Source organism: Diorhabda carinulata, chromosome X (assembly GCF_026250575.1).
Source record: "Diorhabda carinulata isolate Delta chromosome X, icDioCari1.1, whole genome shotgun sequence".
Classification (NCBI taxonomy): domain Eukaryota; kingdom Metazoa; phylum Arthropoda; class Insecta; order Coleoptera; family Chrysomelidae; genus Diorhabda; species Diorhabda carinulata.
The window spans coordinates 30,960,719-30,984,158 of record NC_079472.1 but is presented as its reverse complement, the minus strand read 5'-3'; the positions used below and the strand labels follow the sequence as shown (position 1 = coordinate 30,984,158).

The window sequence follows — 23,440 nt, the reverse complement described above, 5'->3', positions numbered from 1 at the left end:
GATATATCAAATATGTAGTATCAAGACTTGAACAAAACCAGAATCCTACTTCGTTGGCCATTAGCAATCAACATTATCCTATTACAATTAATAAAATAGATGACGATTATGATAATACTGGTGATTAAGGTTGAAAATTCGTTAATTTCAATGTAAAAACTAAAACTTTTGTGTACACACGAAAATAATTAACACCGAATATAGTTTTTTTCGTTATTCTTAAAATTACAATCTTTGGATTTTTTTTTCGGACCAAAATTCGCTAGTAATTAGATTATTCAACGTAAATATGATTAAATACTTTATATTTTCTAAATTTTGACTTACAAGTTTAGTATTAAATCATTTTATGCTCGATATTTTCATTTCTTAAATCGTTTACACACAATTCTTGAACGAATACGTTGGATTCGGCAAAAAATGAACGACAATAAATGTAATGGCTGTCGAGTAATTTGAAATATGTATAACAATACCCAAAGCCATCTTTTTTTTTGCATCAAAAAAGGCATAAATACGTTTACAATGCTTAACGAATCTATAGTGAAACGGAACTAATTGTTATTCCGAAAATGGTAGACACTACAATAAAATATACACGCCATTTTAAAGATATTTTGGTTACTGTAATAAAAAACAATTTTTATTTGAAAAATATACAATTGTTTAAGATAATTAATACTAAATTAGAATAGAGGCCAGTAATAACATTATCATATTTTGACTATATAAGATTTTTTTTAAACCATTATTATGTAAATTTTCCTTTCACTGCAATAAAAATCGAAAATAAAAAAAAATAGAATTATCTAGTAATAACAAAAAATGTCTAGGTTCACCTATTTTCAAACTGCGTTTTGTTAAAAAACAATTTTGGTTAATACTTCGAACAGACATCAGTTTGAAGTGCTAGTCAAAAAAGAAGAATTTCTCCCACAATTTAGTTCTATGTTCAATTTACCTCATGAACAACCCTCGTATATACCAATTGACAAAATAACGTAAAATAGAATACAAAGAGAAAATTTTAGGATTACAAAACTATAAATGACAGTTGTACTGTCGATAATTTTACCTCTAGTCCCAGAGCTGGCTACATAAAAGTACTTTTCACAAGTACGTCGATTTTCCTTATTTTTTCGAAGGTTTTCCGACCTGTAAAACTTCTGGCGTTATTACACCACTCTTAGTTAAGACCCCAAAAGTCAAGTAAAAAAGTTTGACGCTTGTACCACGTGAGGTTTTTCGGATGAATTTTCCGGCACTTTCGGTCACTCCTGGCGAGGCATTTCCGACATGGCATTTTCATATCCGACTTGTACGGAGTACCAGAAATGCGGGCTCCCCGTTTCCAAGCTCAAACGTCGTGTACCTTATTTCTTACCTAACATTTCGATTGAGATACCTCCCAAATTATATATCAAAAAATCCTTGGGGTGTTAAACAAGAGTTGTGTGATAGATGACTCACCAATTCGTTGTTTTGACTGTTCAAAAACGTTTTGGTTCGAACTAATATCTTAGAACGCGTGGAAAATGATTTTTCTTCTGATTCGTTTCCCTGATTTTTTACGAACACTTCTGACAAACAAAGTTTGTCAAGGTGCTTTAAGAAAAAAAGTTAAATATGCAGAATTTTCTTATTATTATTTTACCTAAAAAGCATTTTTAGCGTCTCGCAAGTAAAGGGATGAAAATTTCCTAACCTAATCTCGTATTTTCAGCTACTGATATTTTGTGTCGTGATTTAGATTTTTAATGATACAAAAAAACTCCGCGTACAATCACAAAATATTAGTAGCCGAAAATACGTGATTAGGTTAAGTTATGAATTTTTTTTTACATTCTCTGTCCTTCAGAAATCCTTTTAGGTACAATCATCTAGTGTGTGGCAAAAATTTGAAGCCGATCGGTGGATTACACTTTCCGAAATTCCAGCCCAAGTTATAACTTTTAACGCTAGTGTTAAAAATCTTTTTTTTTTAACTACCTACTGTTAAAGGTATTCAAACACACGCTTTGTTATCGAATTCTATTTTTAATCGTGTCATTTTGAATATAAAATTTATAAACAAAATTTGTCGCCCCTTGAAATCTATCGCCATGGGGTAGTTACAGCCTACTGGTAAATCTAATGAAAATTATTAAATTTGAATTAATGAAAGTTTTTCTTTGTCGACCAGTATATACTTATACACTCAACAGCAAAAAAAAACTAGACACTTCATATTTTTCTTATTAAAAGCTAATTTTCACCAATGTGCTTGATTTTTTTGGGTATTCTAGTTATTACAAAGGATCCATTGAACTAATTCCTTCAGGAATAGTAAACAAGAAGATAAATAGTCTGAAAATTGATTCACCTGTTGGATCTATTCTGCTGTGCTTTTCGCATATTAAAACACCCTTTTCAATGGTTATTAGACATGTTTTTGGTCCAGAAAAACGGTTCTTTCAAATATCGACAGATAGGACCCCAACTCCTTGAAAGGTATCGAAGAAAAATGCGATTATTTGCCTATCAGTAACCTCATTGAACTCTAGAGCAATGAGAAACTGTTTTATTCACGGTTTAATCAAGATTTGGTCTATACCAAAGTTTGGAGACGACCACGGGATCGATTTGCTCAATGTACCATTCGTGAATCACGTTCTTTTGAAAGGAGATCAGTTGTGGTTTGGGGTGGAATTAATTTCTACGCCCGGACTGAACTGATTTTCATGATGGGGCTCTGACTGCTCGGAGGTCATCCTTGAGGTTGTCATCCCATTTGCTCTATTTTCTGGTGAGCATTTTAATCCAGGATAATGCTCGTCCGCACAGTTCTGGACTGGGATATCAATCCCATAAAGCGTCATCCTCCTCCTAGTGTCTTAAATCAGCTCCAAATTGCTCTTCGAGAAGAATGGAATGTTATGCAGGGGGAGTACGTTCAGAATTTAATTTCTTCGATACCTGATAGGGTAAGAGACCTTCTACGTAGCAGAGGGAGTAATACCCGCTATTAGAATTACATAAATTACATAAATTGTTTTTCTGGTAAATAATCAATAAAAATAACTTATAAATTAACCAATTATTAGATTAAAATTGTAAGACCAAATTTAAGTTCCTGGTTTTTTTTTGATGTTGAGTTTATTAACAATAAATTTTGTTCAATAGAAAAAAATTGGGTTCATCAATGCCGGTGGTATATTATTCAACTTTTTAAATGTTGAAAATGAAAAAAGAAAAAAACGAATCAATAAATTAAACATCATTTTTTATTGAGAAAGTTGGGGAAAAAAAAGTAAAACACGTTAACGACCAATTTGAAATTCAGTAGCAGTAAAAAAAGAAACTGAAAAAATGATAAGTGTTTACTAATCGAGACCTATTATCTCCAACGGCAGAAAAAAGTGCAAAACCCAAATACAGAAGTCCACAAAAAATATTTTTTGCTATCTAAGCGTGCCGATAAACAGAGAATAAAAAAAAAACAAGTTCACGCGGATTAAAAAAAAAAAAGGTCTCTTCACCGTAGCCGAGTTTCTAACTCGATGAGGACGATCCCAAGTCCAGCGCGCTTTTGGGTTCTCGCCCCCCCACCACGCTCCCGTCTAAGTTGAATAGGCAGACGACGACGTTCACTTGTTATATTGTATTACGTAATAGTTACCCCCTCTTTTGGAAATTACCCCCACCCGCCCGTCCGTCTGCTGTGCCGCCGTGGATGATGCTGCCTGTGAGAACGATGCCGACGTTTTTATATGCCATGTTGTTAGTGTACTTTTTACTAGCCATCAGAGCGCTGCTTTTTTCATACCTTTTTGTTTTCGTTTTTTGCCGTCGCGATCTACACGGTAGCAAACTTAACTTAACTCGCCGCCGAAACATATTTAAAGTGCTTTTTTTTATTTATATACAATTAACATATATAAATAAATTTTTTATTATTTTTGAAACGACAGTGTGATTTTATAAGTGTTTCTCTATGTACTTTCGTTAAGTTTTTATTTTGAACAAAAAGAAAAATACTCAAACTGGAGTCCAGGTTAGATTACCGTACAGGGGGACTGGATTTCCACAATCCCCCGATGCTCCTGGAAAACAACACAAATTACAGCCACCTTCAACGCTCTATCGACACTCTCCGATCCCTCGGGGACCGTTTGGGCGATAGAAACGTCGATCTTAGACTCAACCTTCATCAAGATCGCAACTATGATAGATCGTCACAAATGACGAACGGTTTAGAATTAAACTTGAGTTTAAATTCCGACCGGCTGTTACAGGAGAGAATGCAACAGGAGAGAAGTCTCGAACGCCTGTTGAATGAAAGAACCATGCAAGAACAACGTATGAACCTCGACCACAGTCTTAGTATAGAACGTTTAAATTTAGAGCGAAGTTTAACTCAGAGCTTAGATAGAAATCTCAACATTTCTCAAAACGCCGATAGAAATTACAACGACAGACCGAGTTTGATGAACGATCGCGCTTTGATGGACAGAAATTTAAATTCTTTAGATAGAAATTTGAACAATGAAAGAATGGGGTACACTAATGATAGATTGACCGATAGACTGAGGCTTGACGGCAGTGATATGAGACATAGTGATATTAGTAGAGATTTTAATAGGGACGTGAACGATTTGAAATATAGGGAATATAAAACACACTTGGAGAATTTAAGGTCGGAAAGTTCAAGGTCGTTGGAAAGAGGGAACGACGAGGATCGGGGGACGACGCCCTCCACGCCTCCTACCCCCATATCCGTCGGCGAAAACTTCCAAGAAGAAAAGGTGAGTCTTCTTTATTCGCCCGTAAAATTTTTATATCCAAAAAAAAAACTATTAATAATAAAAATAATTCGTTCAAGATATTTTATGAAATAAAAATATATATATAATGTGTCCAATTAAGTTACATATTACGAATAAAACTATATTACAAATTTTACCAAATTACAAAAAATTATAAATCATACCAAAATATACAGAGTCGTGTCAATAAAATATTTGTATATTAATGAATTTATGAATATTTTAATTGCCGTATTATTATATTTGACTCGAATAATTATATCGGTTTAAATTTTTGAATATTTAATCGCAAAATATACAATTTTTTGAGAAGAATAAATCGAAAATTTGAACCGAATTTTATTTAAACTTCAAAACTCAGTCGAAAATTAAAATATTGTATTGGAAAACTTGTGTTTAATATTAATTTAAGGGGACTCGCTAATAATTAGTTCTAATTCAGCCGAAAAAGTTTCGAGTCCTAAAAACATACAATTTTTGGATATATTACTTTCATGTACACAAAATAATACATTTTTTTGGTAACAACCACAATTTTGACCTTGAAACTTAATTATTTGAGTTTATTCATGACCTACAACTATTTAAATAAAAAATATGATACGAGCAACATGTCGTAGTATACGAAACAATTATATTAATTAAATTCTTCTTTTTTATCTCCTTTCAAACCTCTCAAAATTGTGAGTTAGGTTAAAGTTAATTATAAAATTATAACCTAAAAGTGAAATTAAGGTTAGGTTGTTCTTGTGGAAGGAAATCAACTTCTCGTAGCTTAACCCTATTATTTTTTTAAGGTTATTGAACTGTTGAAATACATAAAAAATTAACGTCGTTTACAAACGTCAATAATTTGGAAATTATTCAAAATACAACTAAAAGATTTATTTTGAAAAAAATTGGGGTATTAGTAAAAAGCTATTGTGTACTATTTTTTTGTAAATTAAACTAATTTGGTAGTACACAAATTAAGTGACTTGAAGTCTATTGAATTTCACGATTTTTATTAAAATTTAATTGATTACAACTTTATATTTATTTTTTTGGAATCTCTCGTATATAACTGAAAAATTTTCGTAAAATATAACTGCTTTTTACGGTTTAAACCATTTAGAAATCTAATTTTTTTTCGTAATATTTATAAATACAGTATATTTGTGAAATTGAATAATTTGATATTTATACGTAAAAAAAAATGTTTATTAAATAATATAAAAAGCGAGTTTTGATTCGTGCTTTATAATTTTCGTTATAAAAACCAAAAATTCATATTTTTTCTCTTTTTGACACATAGAATGGTTTTCATATAACCAAATATTTTTAAAAACCCAATCGATTTATAAAAAAAAATTAGAAAATGCATTAGATACCAAATAGTTGATAAAAAGATAGTAAAAGGGTTCAAAATAAACCCTATAAATCTGGTATGTAGATATGATTAAGAAATATACAAGGGATATACGAAAATAAACAAAATTACGAAACTATCAATAATATAAATATAAATAAATGTTATTATTATGAAATGAAGGTAATCGGACAATATTTGTTAAGTAATTAAATAATATTAGTTTTAGAAGGTTAATCTGAATAATAAAGAAACTTTTTCAATTATTAAAAAACGTATTTTTTTATGAAATTAATTATTTCATATTTTATTGCCTTTATACATTTTTTTTTTGAATTACTACCATATTTTAAATGAATTATCAATATATATCTAAAATTTATGGAAAAAAATAAAAAATTTTTGTGATTGTCTATAAGCTTATAAAATTTTTTAATCTATCGATCTACAGAACAATAAAAAAATGTTTGGACACGCCTTAAGTACAATGTATTACGTGTACCATAAATTTCTTTTCAATAAATTCTTATTTACCAACAAAGGTTCAATGTTTCGTTAAATTTTAATTCCAACAAACTCTTCCCAACTAATTTCACAGGAAATAAGATTGTACGGCCGTTTAAACTCGTACAAATCGGTGTTTCAACACTTAAATACTGAACACGTTTCGATACCAAGTTATCTTCAGTCTCTGAAGACAAGTTCTGGTTCTAAACGATGAGTAGAGATCGTTTCTGTTAAGTTTAGCAGATTAACCTTTTGAGATGATCAACCATTCATCTAAAATTTTCGAAATGAAAATAATTTCATACGGAGGATCTCTACTAATCGCTTAGAACCCTCGTAGAAAGCGGAACTCGGTATAGTACGATAGCGTCTTACAAAGATTCATATAAATCAAAATATTGTGGATATCACGCCGAAACTGGTCGTCTTGGTGCAAAATTATGTCTGTTATCCACCATTTTTCACAAGAATGATCTAATAAGTAGTCATATCTTTCACCATGTTTCAAATTTTGAAAAATGTCACATTACCAACTAAATTTGAGATTACCCACCCCGTATATCATATGTTTTTATTTATTAAACTCAGTCTATTAAAGAATTTCTGTATGTTAAGGTTAAGGTGATATAAAAACACGTCTAAACCAGATCGACATATTTTTTTTTGTAAAAAATACCGACTACTATATCATTTTAATAACATTTACAAACCAGAAAGAATAATTATCTCATTTCTCGATACATTTCAAGGTCTTCTAACTCTAAAACAATCTAATCTTGAAATCTTTCGTTTTTAATTAATACATGACTTGTCTGATCGCTTAAAAATTGCCTGGTAATTTAGGAACCTCATAGGTATTTAACCGTGGGTCGGCCGGTGGACCTGCGGCTATATTTAAAAAAAAATTTAGCTGTCTATCAAAGTTTCTGTGAACGAGGCTGTTCGAATGTAACTAATGTTTCGTCGGAATTTGCATATTTTATATATTTGATCAATGATTAGCAGCTTGACTGAGATTATTGGACTGCAGAGGAGTTGAAAAAAAGACTTTGTATTATACCACGCTTGTCTTAAAAGTTCTACCTCAAATTTAACCCATTTTCTATTTCGAAAGTCGTACGATCGTAAAATATTAAAAAACTGAAATAAAAAATGACCGTATCAAGTTGACTAACGACGAGCGTTCCAAACAACCAACGAAATTATAGAAAAACGTCATTTAATGGTACGATTCAGGTTTCCGTTCAAATTAAACCTAAAATACATCGAAACAAACATTTTCCAGACCTTATTGACAGAATTTTGCGTCGATTTATAACCTGAAATGAAAAGACAGTCATGAAAGTGGATTTTAGGGGAAAAAAGTACTTTTCCATAAGGAAAATGCATTTTTGTACACATCGTTGATTACGAAGGCTGAAATTCAAGATGTGTAGACGGGTTTCATCGAAAAAAAAACTGTTTTTCACCTTCTTCTTTATACCGCTGCAGTAACCAACGCCTTTCATGAATTATTTGCTGAATAATCTACAAGACGATGCCCAATTCTTCAGCCATATCGCGTACAGTTGTGCGTCGGTCTTCCAAAATGAGTTTTTCTACAATTCTGACGTTCTTAAATGGCAAGTCCACTTCTGGTTATTTTCGGAGTCTTGGAGAAACTATCATCTTCAAATTTCTCAATGAATTTCCTCGAATTTTACATCACTTTTGTCCAAAAAACGAATAATGTTGATTATCGAAACCCGCATTGGTATATCCTTATCGTTCATGGTTATTAGTGTACCAAAAAGCGAGTTTACGCGGTCCCAGCTGTTCTCCAACACACCAAACTAACATCCAGTGCAGCTATTTTCATGTGGAAAATCTCCGTTGTCTTTTATTCTACAAGCTTCTTCTACTTTTTGGAAACATTTTTCTGAATACCATTGTATATTGTACTACAAAGGTAAAATAAAGCATTTCATCACGTGTTGTACACTGTATTTTCTCTACGAATGCTTCATTTAAGTTTTTCATTCAAGACAGCAATAATAAATCATTTTTTTTTTCATGATTTAAGTAGAATCATCAACAAGAGATTCATACTTACTTATTTCATACATACACTTCATAATTCATATTTAAACAGTAGCTTTCAAGAGAGTAATCGTATTTTGTATCTTTCCCGACAGTAAACGAGGCATATTTTCAATGTCCGTCGAGGTATATAGCCCGAGAAAAGTAATTTCATCCGAATCGATTAAAATTTGATACGGCGATTTAGATTATGATTCAAAAGAGAAAAAAAAACGTTATGTTATTAATAATTACGTCGAAAACAAATTAAAAACCAATCAAATTATCAACATATTCACCAAAATATACGCGTTTAAAAAAATTTAATAATTACTTAACGAACCATCAAAGTGATGCTACGTCAAATGTGCTGCTAATATTTTAAAAATAATACATAGTCATCAAGCCGTGTGATCATTACCATCATCAACAGACCACAAAACGAGTACCAAAAGTGTTACAACAAACGAAAACATTATTAATCATATTTTTGTTTGTGGACGAGGAAGAGGATTTACATAATGATTATTTCTTAGAGGGCGACCTTGAATAAAGATCAACCATTACTTTATAATTATTAAAACAGTGGTAACGCCAATATATCAGTTGGTAAATGTATTAGTGACCTTACCGACTAATTATAATGTCTGTAAGTACCACTCGTCTACAGGGTGTTACAAAATTAAACGTTCATTTAATAAAATACAAAATGATTTTATTTTTTTCTTCATTCGTATTATTCTAACGCAATTTTTTATTAGAAACTAACAAAATTCCTCATAGTTACATTTTGAAAATTCATAAATAGGCGAGAAAACCCAGGATTATAGTTGTTTATAGAAATTTTTCAACTAGAATTGCAGAATAGTTTATCGAATACGATTAAGACAAGTCCTGCTGTTCCTTCAGATGTCAAAAAGGCTTAATTTAACATGATACAAGATTACTTCAATAATACATACAAATTATTCACATTTTTTGATTAATACATCAAATAAAATGATAAATCAAACCACCGCGTACGCCTCTGGTTTCCCAACACTCAATTTATAACTGCTGACAATATTTTAAAGAGAGGAGAAAGCGAAAAAAAAATCATTTGTGTTACAATTTTTTTTTCTAACGTTTTCTTTTGTTTTCATCATCTCTTGCTATTATTTTTGTCCCTATAGGGCACTGCAGATTAAATTAGTTTTTGACTACTTTTTTAATCCCCCTCTTTGTATACAGTCCGGTCTTTATTATAATTATAGGGGTTGAAGGCTGGTATGTAAAATGTATCGCAATGTATAAAAGGTGAAAGAATCCATCGTTTACGTAACAGTAAGTTGAAAAAGATTCGGTATAATGTCGAAAGATTACGTGAAAAAATATTAAAACATTCATCAGAATTGAACAATCTTTATTTTTAAACTTTTCCGTCGTACAACATCGCATTTTTTTGAGCGAAAATTGTTTACAGCACGCGGAAACATTTTATTGTAAATTAAGGTACAACCAAAACGTTTTTCTTATTTTTTTTTTCACTTCCAGTTGATGATAAATCAGGTCTTAATCTTAATAGCAGATTCCCAATGTACTTTTCTCTCGATATTATCGTTAATAATATAAGTTTAGGCAAAAATTTTGATTGTTTTAGTGTTTTAAATCCATTTTTCATTATTTTTATAATCATTAAATTACTTTGTGAGTCCCAAATCCCACGTTACGAGTTTTTTTATGACATGAATTCATCTTCCAATGTAATCACACCAATACGGTTTTTTTATATAATTTTCTCCACTCAATTTTTATAATCTTACAATTTTTGGGCTCGATTGCATAATAATAAATCAGATTTTTTTTATTTTATAGCCATTATAAACAATTAACCTCAAATAAATTTTCTTGAAGACAATTAATTTTTTTAAAAATTATCGCTTATTTTTATTCCAAGAGTTATTAATTTAATTTTTCTTCCATGAGTTATTAATTTAAATAGTAATTCAAGGTGTAAATTAGGCAATAGCAAAAATTCTGTCATATATTTAATGTTAAATATCAGTCGCGTCATCTGTAAGCGAGTAGCTGAACTATCCACAAGAAATTAATAAAGGAGCTCTACGATTGATTCACTTTTTTCACTTAAACTGACCTTCATTTATTCTAAAACTAAAGTCACAGAAGGTTATTCATTCCACCATGAGTATTTTCTTTATTTCGGTTTGTATTTACATTATTTATTCATAGAAAAATGGTTAAAAATATACATTATTAAAATTACATCGTAGGGTAGGTGTTCGGTTGGTAGTATTGATTTATATTTGACAGTTGACTTTTGAAATATGATGTAAAACTTCAATTTACAGTATCAGAATACCTAATTTAACCGTCACAATTACATTTTTAGAGAGTGAGACATAATAATTTCTTTTTCCAATTCAATTCTATGTTAATAAATTGTAAACTTTCGTAATATTAATAAGCATAAAAACCAAAGTAGTGCTTATGATAAACGATATAAATAGTATTAGATTGAAAAAATAAATACAAAACCGACTAGTTAGGTTAGAAATAAAAATAAAAAATAAGGACTGCATATAAATGAACAGAAATGAAATATAAGGTAATAGTAGGGAAATAAGCTATAAGTTAATATAAAAAGATGGGAATAGGAGGCATACAATATAAAAAAACTTTTGATGGTTGTTGCAGTGTATATATACCTTATTTAAAAGTTTCCTTTCGATATTTTTTAACTAATTTATGAGAATAAACTTTCTTTCGTCTATTCTATCTCGTTGAATATAAAGTGATTCCTTTTAATTTAAAATAGAGTGAGCCACTGTTCCAAAGTAACTATAGCTAGCACCCAACGTCAACCTCTAACTATCATCGACGGCAATGCATTCAACCAGTAGCTAAATTCAAACAAAGAGTTAGAAACTACGTCACATCCGACAGTGACCTTCGAAAATTTCAATAGCGCAGGGTCATGTTCAATGTCTACCTTCATTTCTTATTTACTACACCTACTTAGAAGACAAAAGTTTATTGTGGGTAATTGAAAATTAGATTTGGTACCGTATCCGTAATCAAAATAGTTCGATTTTGCATTGAATATACTCCTACAATTTCTTGTACTCATGTCAAAATTTGGATAAATTCTATACGCACACGTGTATAACAAAATATACGAGGTGTGATAAGAAAATTAATGAAAAAAGTATTGATATATCGAGAAATGTTTACGAGAATAGTTATTCGTTTTTTTAAGGTTATGGTTCCACTTGTAAATCTACATTCTATTTGTAAAAAGTCTTCCATAGACCATAGATCGATTTTTATATAACTTTTTGAAGAATTACGGCTGTCTGCGGAAACTGGGGTTTTCGTTTTGAGTGGTTGGCGGTCCTGCTTGTGTCATTTTGTGCTGTCATTTTGACTTACGTTAATTTGATAAATATTTTTATTTAAGTTATTTTTGAGTTACTGATACTAACAAAGCGGCATAACAAAAAAATGAAGGAAGTATTGGGGGTTATTACCGTGGAAAATGGATCGTACCATCTGAAAACAACAAAATAGCAAACCTAAGTTAAAGTTACGGTAGGAGTTCACGTATTTTTTGGTAGCAACAAAATCAAAGATCAAATTAACATCGAATAAGATATTTCAATCATTATCTTCAGACTAATGTAACAAAAAACGATTTTAAACTATCTATAATTGTAGTTAAACATTTTTACATTCCTAACCTAACTACTGGTCCAAACTTAAACCCTATATATGTAATTTATAAATATATTCGTTTTTTTTTATTAATAATTCATGAGCCATGGATAATTGAGTTTAAATTGCGTAAAATTAAATCACTAATATATATTATGCATTTCGGTGTAAACTTAATCAATCGTGTAAAAAATACAAAAGCAGAGATTATACATTTCGGTAAAGACCTTTAGGTGTGAACCTAGCATAACAAAAACAGTTTAAAAGCGACTATCAATTAGACAGTTATAATATATACATAAATAGGTAACTATTTACTGATATTGCTCATCTTTGTCGTCGAATTAATGAAATTTTCGGCTGCACGTCGTAAATTTCGATGTCGACATTGATGTAGTGAACGGCAGATTAATGCCGTGTTATTTTTTTTTTTTTCTAAATTGATATTTGACGCGATAATTCAAACAACTTTTTATTACTTTTGTAACATTAGAGACTAACTGACCTGCGCCAAAAATAGATAGGATGTAACAGATTTAATTGCTACAGATATAAATCTTCAATTCGGCTATAAATACGTTTATTTGAATATGAATAAACAATTTTTTCAACTTAATATAAAGTCATATTTCGTTCGTCCGACATTATACTATATTTTTAATTAATCATATCAGGGCATCAATCAAATAGAAATAATTGATTCAAGATTTCGTTTGACGATGTACGACTTGAATTTACGAGGGTTGTTCAAATATTACACTGGATATTAGACTGATCTGTTATGAAACATCTACACGGCGCTGTTTTTGTTCCATCTTGTCCACAGATTTCTCATGTACAAATTTTCATAAAGCTGTAAAAGTATAAGCAATTCGGCAACGTTTTCCTTTGTACGCGCTTTCCATTTCTTTCAGCTAATTCTAAGGTCTCAATCTGTCTAATCCTTGGACTTTTACCCAGGAATGTTTAAGACATCACAATGAGGGTTATCTCAGGTCTAGCTTCTAAAGACATTCTTTAATTCGCCCTTTTGAAAACGGCTGTTCCAAATATTAGCGCCTGAAGAATGTTAAAGATAAGTGAGGTCAGTGACAACAGCATGTCAAGTTGCCCTAATCTGCTGAATAAATGTGTTTCGAAATTAAAAATTACTTGTACGATAGATAAGAGATGAAGCAATTTGAAATCAAAACCACACACTTTTCAAAAATTCAAGATATAATGTACCAGTTTCTTTAGAATTCTTTGCAAACAAAACTTTCTTTTTGAACAAAGTTGCAACGTTGTCGTTGTTTGTTCAAATGTTTCCAATTCAAAAACATGTTTATTGCTTTTAGTCTGTCCTGCTCGATATTTTACTGTTGATAACGGAGGATCAGTCTCACTCAGAGTAGAATCTAGTTCAGCTTTTATATTGGTTGAGTTAACGCCTTTCAAATCAAAGATTGTATTAACTAAGTCAGGACAGGTATTTTTGGGACCATACTGGTAAATTTCTGTAGGTAATTTACCATCTCGAATCCTGTACAAAGACTCAGTATATCATTTTATGACGAATATTCCATTAGTAATAAGTTTCTAAAGTATATAGTTACTACATTTTTTGAGCTAGTTTCAGATCCGATTTTATACGAAAATAAATAAACAAATGTTGTCACACGACACTAACACCATCTATATTATTTGTGCTGTATATCGGTTTGTGACAGAAATGTCACATGGCGCTGCAAAGAGGATTATCATCAAATATTTTTATAAATAATAGTATACGAAAGTTCTAAGTTGATTTTTGTTCGTATTTATACCGCTAGACGGTTTAGGTTTGCGTGACGATCCCGATAAATTGTTAATTATCTCTTACTATATTTGTAAAATATTTTAATCGGGTGAGAATCTACTATATGCACACGTAACTACGAAGCATGCGGGGCTAAAAACTATCAAGGTTATTTTATTTTTTCGTCACGATATATTGCATTCGAATTAACAACACTCAGTAGAAATACGTTGTGTAGGAGAAAGAATTTCGATTGTCGATTAAACATTAAACAATTTAAAAGAAAAACGATGAAAAGTTACGTAAATATTATGATTGTTTGAGAGGTGACAAACGAAAAGGTATTTTTAGAATTAATTGGAAAACTTAAACTTCCTTCGTATATAATCACGGGAGGTTTGTTTTAAATGAATCTTTATAATCATAATTACGATTAACAGATATGATTAAATTCGTTAATTGATGTAGTTCATTCTTTTAGCTGTGTCATAAGTGAAAGCAATGAAAATAAGGTTATAGTTTATAAACTAAAAGATTTCTATCTCTTATATTATAAAATGGTCGATAATATTTACACTATTAAAACGATCAAACCAACGCAGTATTATCATTCCCTTCAATAATGTCATAATCATACAAGAGTTCCATATTTATAGCACTCAATACCAAAAAATCGACTCAAATCGCAACCTCCACTCTTTTTCTTTTTGATTTTCAAGTGAAGATTAAATATCAAAGGAATATTGAACAACGAAAAATTCGTCATAATAATAATTTATTTGAAATTAACCTGATGGGTAACTGAGGATGAGCTCCTGGACTATCTTTTCTGCCCTGTCGTCCATGTGGTACAATCCAGTGGACACTCAATGTTTGTATCAACGATATATTTAATTGGGCCTGTAGTTTCCGAGGCGTTATGTCATAATCGGTATTATTTTCCTTTTTCGTTGAAACTGAGACCTTAATCCAACGTGACGCCTAGGTATTAGACCTTTTTTTATCTACAGGATTTCTTCGTCGTTGGTTTTTATGGTCCGATCAGTTCGGCGACTTCTTTTTTTTTTGTAGAGAACGTGATGTTTTTCATCTTCACGCACCTCGTGCGGTGTCGTGCTGTGATGGCGTTTTTCGTTTTTGGGATATCAGCTGTATATATGTTAACAACATCGTCGATAGTTGCAACCTTCACCTGAAACTTCCTGTCGCGGTTTAGTGTATCTTGTCTCTTTCACTCGATCAAAAACTTGGAAGATTACTTCTGTGGATTTTCCTAATGTTTCTCCTAAAATTGTTCTTCTGGTTTTGTATTCAGACTTTCCTTAGTATGTTGTTATTTCAACATGTCGCTTATTAAACCAAAAGGTATGATAGTAGTAGGTTAGGTAGGTAACCTTTTATAAAGGTTAGTTATCTCTAATTAGCACTATTATAGAAAAACATAAAAAGGGTAGTTATCGATCATAACATAGTGTTGGACTGATTGATCAAGATTTTGCTAAGAAAACCAGAAGAAGACTATGAAAAGATCGTGCTAATAGAATGGACGATGGTCGTGGTTGAAAGTCATATCTTTAAATGAAGAAAAAGAAACGTTGTGATTGTTGTAGTGGAACTTTATTATTTTAAAGAATTGTTTTTACGTTTATAAGTTAATTCCATCGTTTTTTTTTTCCATTCCATTACCGTTTATCTGTCGTATTAAATATACTACATTTATTAAACAATCTAAATTTCTTGTAACAAAGTTTTTAACGTATATAGAGAACGCTCGGAAGCTGATTTTAAACGTGTGCAACGAAGTGTAAAGTAATCAGTGTGACCTTACCCAATCATTACGTCGTTTTTCTCTGCTTTTTATTTTAGTTTTGTTTTCTTGTGGTTCTTCGAAATTGTGTCATAAGCGTACGTGCGAGACAAAATCATGACAACAAAAATGTTTCATTCGTAACGCTTCGATATCGAATCCAATTTAATCTCGATTTAAAAATTTCTCAAAAAAAAAATACAATTATAAAATAATATTGACGACGATCTCGAAATTAGTTTTCACGTCATCTATTGTACATCAGCATCGATAGGAAAGTACAGTTTTCTTTTCCCAAATGGTAATAGTAATACAATTAATTCATCACCTCAAGAATAATAAAATATTCAAATAACGTGTAATGACATCTGTTACGCAAATTGACCTTTGTCACGCCTAACCGCAGCTTGCGATAATCGTATATACTTAACATACAGGATATATCGTAGACGGCATTCGCAGATATATATCGCATACTCCACGTATAACATATATCGGAAATAAGTCAAAAAATGACATAATTCTATGGTGTATAAAACCTTTTCAAAAATTCGGGACAAAAAACTCAAATTCGGGATAATTATTGCTTGTAGAAAAATCCTTCTATTCCGCTCGACGACAACGACTGAATTTTCAGCTAATTTAGCTGGTATATAGCGAGTAATTGACTATATTTTCTCCACGACCTTCGAAACAATATTTCATCGGTATCTACGTTTTGTTTCAGGTTTTCGGTTCGAAAGCGGAACTCCAATTACACACGCAGGCGCATATGCGCGAAGCCAAACCGTACAAATGCTCACAATGTTGCAAAGCGTTCGCCAATAGTTCCTATCTATCCCAACATACTAGGATACATTTAGGTATTAAGCCGTATAGGTGTGAGATATGCCAAAGGAAATTCACACAATTAAGTCACTTACAACAACACATCCGTACACATACAGGAGACAAACCTTACAAGTAAGTGAATTTTCAACAATTTCCACTGTTGCAGCAATGAATATAATAATTTTTTTTCATATTACCTCTTAATTTGTTTCAAATATTGTCGTTAATTCATATTTTTCTTTTTTTTTCCTTGCGAATAATCAACTTTTCGTTTACCCTCGTATAAATGTTGTTTTGTATAATCGATCAATACCGTCAAGAAAAGAAGTACGTTATTTTTGATCCAATCCCCGTATTAAAATTGATTTTTTCTACTTTAACGTCAACATTCGTTCTAAATATGATTTTTTTATTACTTGAAATATTTAGTAAATCATCTGACAACGATGGAATTCTAATTTAAATAAATTATTATTGAATCTATTTAATAACAAGTAAAGCAAAACTTTTTTTTTCAAATATACTGTTGCCCGTTACCGACCTTGATCTTGCTATGCAAAATATTTCTCTTTTACGTATTTAAATGGCGAAAAAAAAAATTATTTCATATATGTAACATTCAAGGGCAAACTTACACAGAGAAAACGTTAAAATCGAATTCACGTATTAAAGCCAAATATCTTTTTTACTGCAAGAAGCTTCTAAAATACCGGACAACATTATTACCGAAAAACTCAACATCGAAGAAACGAAATGTTTAATTATACATTTTCGTTTAATGTTTTTTGTTATAACCTTCAAAATCATTTCAATGTTCATCAAATCTCTGGATACCTTCCGTCCAAAACAATCCTATATCATCACCGAGCCTAAAAAACATCAAACTTCACTCATCACTTCTTAAAACTCTCGTCTAGTCGTCATGCGTCCAATTTTCATGTTCTTTACCCCAGTGCAACCTCATTTCGAAATCAGTCACTATTCTCTCAATGGCAGATCGCTGGATTCATTGCTTATACCTGCAGGTGCCTGATATCAAAACATATTACGATGTAGATTGTCTTGTTTCTTGTCGAGTGGTTCCAAAGACGGAAATACTTGTTGTTCTACTTTTTAATCACAGATGTCGACATCCTGGTTGCCAGAAAGCGTTTTCTCAACTCAGTAACCTGCAGTCGTATTCTAGGTGCCACCAGACGGATAATTACAAATGCAACTCGTGCTACAAACCTTTAACCTGTGCACAATTACTCTTTTCACAGACCAAAAAAACCTCAAACTTTATTCATTACTTCTTAAAACTCTTTTCCAGTGGTCATGCGTCCAATTTTCATGTTCTTTACCCCAGTGCAACCTCATTTCGAAATCAGTCACTATTTTCCCAAAGGCAGATCCCTGGATTCATTGCTTATACCTGCAGGTGCCTGAGACCAAAACATATTACGATGTAGATTGTCTTGTTTCCTGTCAAAAGGTTCCAAAGAGGGAAAACTCTCAAAAATACTTGTTGTTCTACTTTTTAATTACAGATGTCGACATCCTGGTTGCCAGAAAGCGTTTTCTCAACTCAGTAACCTGCAGTCGTATTCTAGGTGCCACCAGACGGATAATTACAAATGCAACTCGTGCTACCAACCTTTAACCTGTGCACAATTACTCTTTTCACAGACCAAAAAAACCTCAAACTTTATTCATTACTTCTTAAAACTCTTTTCCAGAGGTCATGCGTCCAATTTTCATGTTCTTTACCCCAGTGCAACCTCATTTCGAAATCAGTCACTATTTTCCCAAAGGCAGATCCCTGGATTCATTGCTTATACCTGCAGGTGCCTGAGACCAAAACATATTACGATGTAGATTGTCTTGTTTCTTGTCAAGTGGTTCCAAAGACGAAAAATTCCCACAAATACTTGTTGTTCTACTTTATAATTACAGATGTCGACATCCTGGTTGCCAGAAAGCGTTTTCTCAACTCAGTAACCTGCAGTCGCATTCTAGGTGCCACCAGACGGATAAACCTTACAAATGCAATTCGTGCTACAAATGTTTTAGCGACGAACCCTCGTTATTGGAACACATTCCTAAACATAAGGAGAGCAAACACCTCAAGACGCACATTTGCCAATATTGTGGCAAAAGTTATACGCAGGAAACGTATCTAAGTAAACATATGCAGAAGCATGCTGAAAGGACAGACAAAAGGCCGCCGATCGGACCTAGCTTGGGTGAGTTTTATGCTAAACCTCTTTTCGACATTATTTTTTTCAAAATATTCAATTTTTTTATTATAAAATATTTTTTATATTTATCTGATAGCTACTTTATCGTTTCTTTGTTGACCTCTTCATTGTTGTGGAAAAAAAAGTCATACGAATTCAGGTGAGGTCAGTAAAGTTTTCTTTTGATTCAAAACTGTGTGTGCGGCTGTACAAATCGATTTTTTTTGACCCGCTACTCAATCACAATTGATCAATTGTTTATGAGTACAGAATCTCGAATTTTTTCAACATTTTCGTCGTTTTCTATAGTTGAAAATGCGTATTAACGCTCGACAATTTCAATCCTTGTAATCATGATACTCAGTTTTTCCTGTAGCGTTATCTTTGTAAGGTGCGCCATTTTGACCTCAAAAACTGTGTGCGCGTTGTTATTATGGAAGAGACAGTCTCCTCGATGCTCAATCGGTTCATTTTTGAACCAATACTCAATGATAATTGATGAGTTGGTATCAATCGACAATTTTAAACCTTACAAATCACTCGTAGTTTTGAGTTTCATTTATTGCGTTATCTGTTTTTAATATTAAAACAGTTTTGGCTGCATTTTTAGCGAGTAGAAAACAAGATTTAACAGCTGCAGGTTGGTTGTTCAGATCATAAAAGCAAACACAGAACATGCCAGATACTAAACTAGTAATAAGTTGCGCCATCTAACGTTTCGTACTACAATAATCCTATTCCGGTTATTATTGGGTTCCCATGTTATGGGAGTTTGTTTGAGTGGGCATAAACAGCTGATAAAGAGAGAAAGCAAATATCGGTTATCATTTTGTATTCTATTCTGATTGAATCGTTTTTATGTCGAATAAATATATAATAAAATCGATATAAAATTGTTTTTTTTTATATACTAAAAATTAGATTTCTTCCCTGGATTGAATCATCGAGGTTTAGATCATCCGTATTGGCCGAAAGTAAGTCCGGATAGTGCGGAAAACATGCACGAATATCCGAACGACATCTCTCGACAGATCATGGAACAAAACGAAGATTTGGTAATAATACGACAACAATTAGGACAAAATCCACCAGCGCCACCCGGTACGCCAAACACCAATCTAAGTGAGTTGTCGAAATCGAAATTTTAGAATTAGAATGTTTATATTTTAATTATAAAATCTTGCAGGTAATTCGTACGATACGTCCATATCGAAATCGAACACAAATTCGGCGTTTACGCCAATAAATTCGATGTCGGGTCATTTGAATCTCAACCACCATCAACTAGCACCGAACAGACCGTACATTTACGACGCTCTCAATTTCCAAAAACAAAATAACCTCGATATACCGAAAAGCCAACCTTCGAACGGGTTCCCCAATCAACTGATCAGTTTACACCAGATCAGGAATTACGCTCACCAACCGAACCCTTCGCTCATGGAACATTCCATATTAGGTTTAGGGAAAGAGAAATAAATTTACGTTATCGATGTTATTTGAGGTGGATGGGGTTTTGCAAAATGGCTGATCTGCGAACGGAACACACAGGTTGGCTAGGAGTGATCAGTGATCAGTGCTGGCTCGTGATCTCGTAATAATTTTTAATATTTAAATTGGCTTTAGGATGTTGATATTTGGTTTTCGGGGGTAAATACGGTACCTTGTCCAATTAAAGAAAGCGGTTTTGGTATTACGGCGACCCACAATTTTTTTTTTTTTTTTCGAGTATCGTACCAAAATATGTGAGTTCACAACATCGTAGGTCAAAAAAAAATTTTTAAGGGTCACTCCCAATTTTTAACACTTCATAAAAACGTTTTTTTCTAGTTCTTTCTACAAGAAAAATGATAAAACATCCTGAAAATCCCAAAATTTTCAAAGTTTCCACGACAAATTCTGAACGATTTTTAAATATTAAAATTTCGACTTGAGATTTTCAGAATCTTCTATCATTTTTCTTGTAAAAAAAACGATTTTTGACGATTTTAGAAACTTTTGAAAATTCGGGAGTGACCCTTAAAAAATTTTTGTTGTCCTACGATGTGGAGAAGATTCTTAAAACATAAACTCACATATTTTGGTACGAGATTCGAAAAAAGAAAATTCGTTTTGTTTGGTCCCCCCTATTATGTATATTCGACTGCGTTAAACGCCTTTTCGAAGCGCAAATTCCTTGAAAATCGTATGCATTTTATAATTTATGTTTCAGCGATAATACCAACTTATTACTTTTAATTTATGTCGTTGTAGTGGTATTCCTTTGAAATGTGATTCATCAAAAAAAAATTATTTTTTTTAATCGGTTAAAAATTTGATTATCACTCATTATTTTTAACGACACAAACAAGTTGCGAATAATTCGAATAGTTTCACATAATTATAATTGATTTAAATCCTTTTTTTTCGTATTCCTCCCCTCTGAAATTCAATTTTTCTTTATATTCTTGATTTTTTTCATATTTGGCCAATTCGCGATCGTTTTTCGCCGATTTTTCATTGATATAAATTCATTTTGTTAGTTTGAGATTGAGACACGATCAGCTGATCTAAAAATGGTTTTATGGGGATTTATATGAATTTAGTACACTATAGTTGAAATTGAAGACGTTTTGGGACAATCTGTATAACAAAAATTGTTTTTTTTTAACCGTAATATCAAATTCTAAACACATAAAGACCAAATGGATCTTTTGGAAGATGGAAGTGAATCGTAAAATGTTAGAAACGCATTTAGAACCTCAAACATTTGGAAAAATCGAAATTGAAACTTGATCAGCAGATCTAAAAATTGTTTTGTGGAGATTTTAATGATTTAGTAACACTATAATTGATATTGAGAACGTTTTGGGACAATCCGTAAAACAAAAATCGTTTTTTTGACCGCAATATCAAATTCCAAACACTTAAAGACCAAATGGATCTTTTGGGAGATGAAGATGAATCACTAACGCATTTAGAACCTCTAATAATTGGTAAAATCGAAATTGAAAAACTGATCTAAAAAGGGTTTTATGGGGATTTAGTTTGACTATAATTGAAATTGAAGATGTTTTGGGACAATCTGTATAACCAAGATCAGGTTTTTAAGCGTAAAATCAAATTTGAAGCATATAGAAACCTAACAAATAAATTGATGATCACAAAATGTTAGAAACACACTCCAAAAAGTTAAGAAAATCACATATAAAGTGATTTAAAAACAAAATTATGAATCCTAATTGAACTTGGTTAAACTCTATATATGATATTTAGTAGTTTTTGGGACAATCTGTAAAACTGAAAATCGATCAATAGATCTTAGAAGAGTTTTATGGATATATAACGTTTTGGGACAATCTGTAAAACAAAAATTGTTATTGATATCGAAGCATCTAAAGACCAAACGAACCATTTTGAAATAGAAAATTGATAAAAATAGGCTAGAAACATACTTTGAATTCCAAAACGTTATTTAAATTGAACTAATTTGGAATTAATTCAAAAAATTTTTTGCATTGTAGTTTTATGTGGGGACAATCTGTAGATGTAAAATCGTTATTTTCGTAAAAATATCAAATCTAAAGTATATAAAGAATAAAAAAATCTAAGAATCTTCTATAGTTATTATTTTATTTATAAATAAAATTAATTCAAATTCGAAGTAATATTTTGGTATTATAAGAAAACTAGTTGTAACTAAAAAAAAACTGCTTTCTTGGGAATCTTGGTGATCAGGGTGTATCATTACAATAACAACGTTTTTAGGATACGAGTTTTTTTATTTTTCGGTTTTGGTACACCCTGTAACATATATAAAAGGGTACAAGATATTATTTTTTTTTTCGAAATATTCTAGAGGACGGGTTTTTCTCTGAATAGTTCATTTTTCGAAGTTGTACAGATGACAAATGTAGTTAATTATGTTTTTTTGTGGACTAGAATTCGAAGTTTTTTTTATAGAAATATTTTTATTTAAATTTTATGTATATGATTTGAATTTTCGTCCGCAAAATTAAAAAAAAAACATAGCTCAATATCTATTTATAAAAAGTACTTTTTATTTCATTTTCTTTCCTTCAATGTGTTTATTTTTCTTTTATTAATGTAATTTCACAATTAATTTCCGTCATTTATAAATAAATTTTTTTTGGGAAGCAGAATTATTATGTTTAAATTTTGAATTATATATATATATATATATATATATATATATATATATATATATATATATATATATATATTCAAGTATTTTTTGATGCAAATATAGTATTAAATGAGGGCGGTATTGAAGTATTTTGAAAAAAATGCCGTTCTTTGATGTTTAGACCAAATTTGTCAGTATTGATTTATTTTCATTCCGTTACTACATTTTCAACCAAATATCACAAATGATTT

At 31.3% G+C, this 23,440-nt stretch overlaps 1 protein-coding gene and 1 long non-coding RNA gene across 7 annotated transcripts in view; one reads left to right on the top strand and one right to left on the bottom strand.

The window, feature by feature from the left end:
* The window catches only part of LOC130900939 (zinc finger protein rotund-like), a 167,220-nt gene extending 144,024 nt beyond the window's left edge, over positions 1–23,196 (top strand). For 5 of the 6 annotated variants that reach the window (XM_057811956.1, XM_057811957.1, XM_057811955.1 and 2 more), the window contains 4 exons: positions 16,741–16,976; positions 18,780–19,069; positions 19,985–20,185; positions 20,250–23,196. In XM_057811956.1, the coding sequence (XP_057667939.1) occupies positions 16,741–16,976; positions 18,780–19,069; positions 19,985–20,185; positions 20,250–20,542 (1,020 nt within the window). In that variant the 3' untranslated portion in view covers positions 20,543–23,196. Of the gene's footprint in view, positions 1–3,659; positions 4,785–16,740; positions 16,977–18,779; positions 19,070–19,984; positions 20,186–20,249 lie in introns of those variants that run through there. The other variant, XM_057811953.1, reaches the window with a different exon arrangement.
* LOC130900950 (uncharacterized) overlaps positions 1–23,440 on the bottom strand; it is a 172,625-nt gene that overhangs the window by 116,771 nt on the left and 32,414 nt on the right. The window lies entirely within an intron of this gene.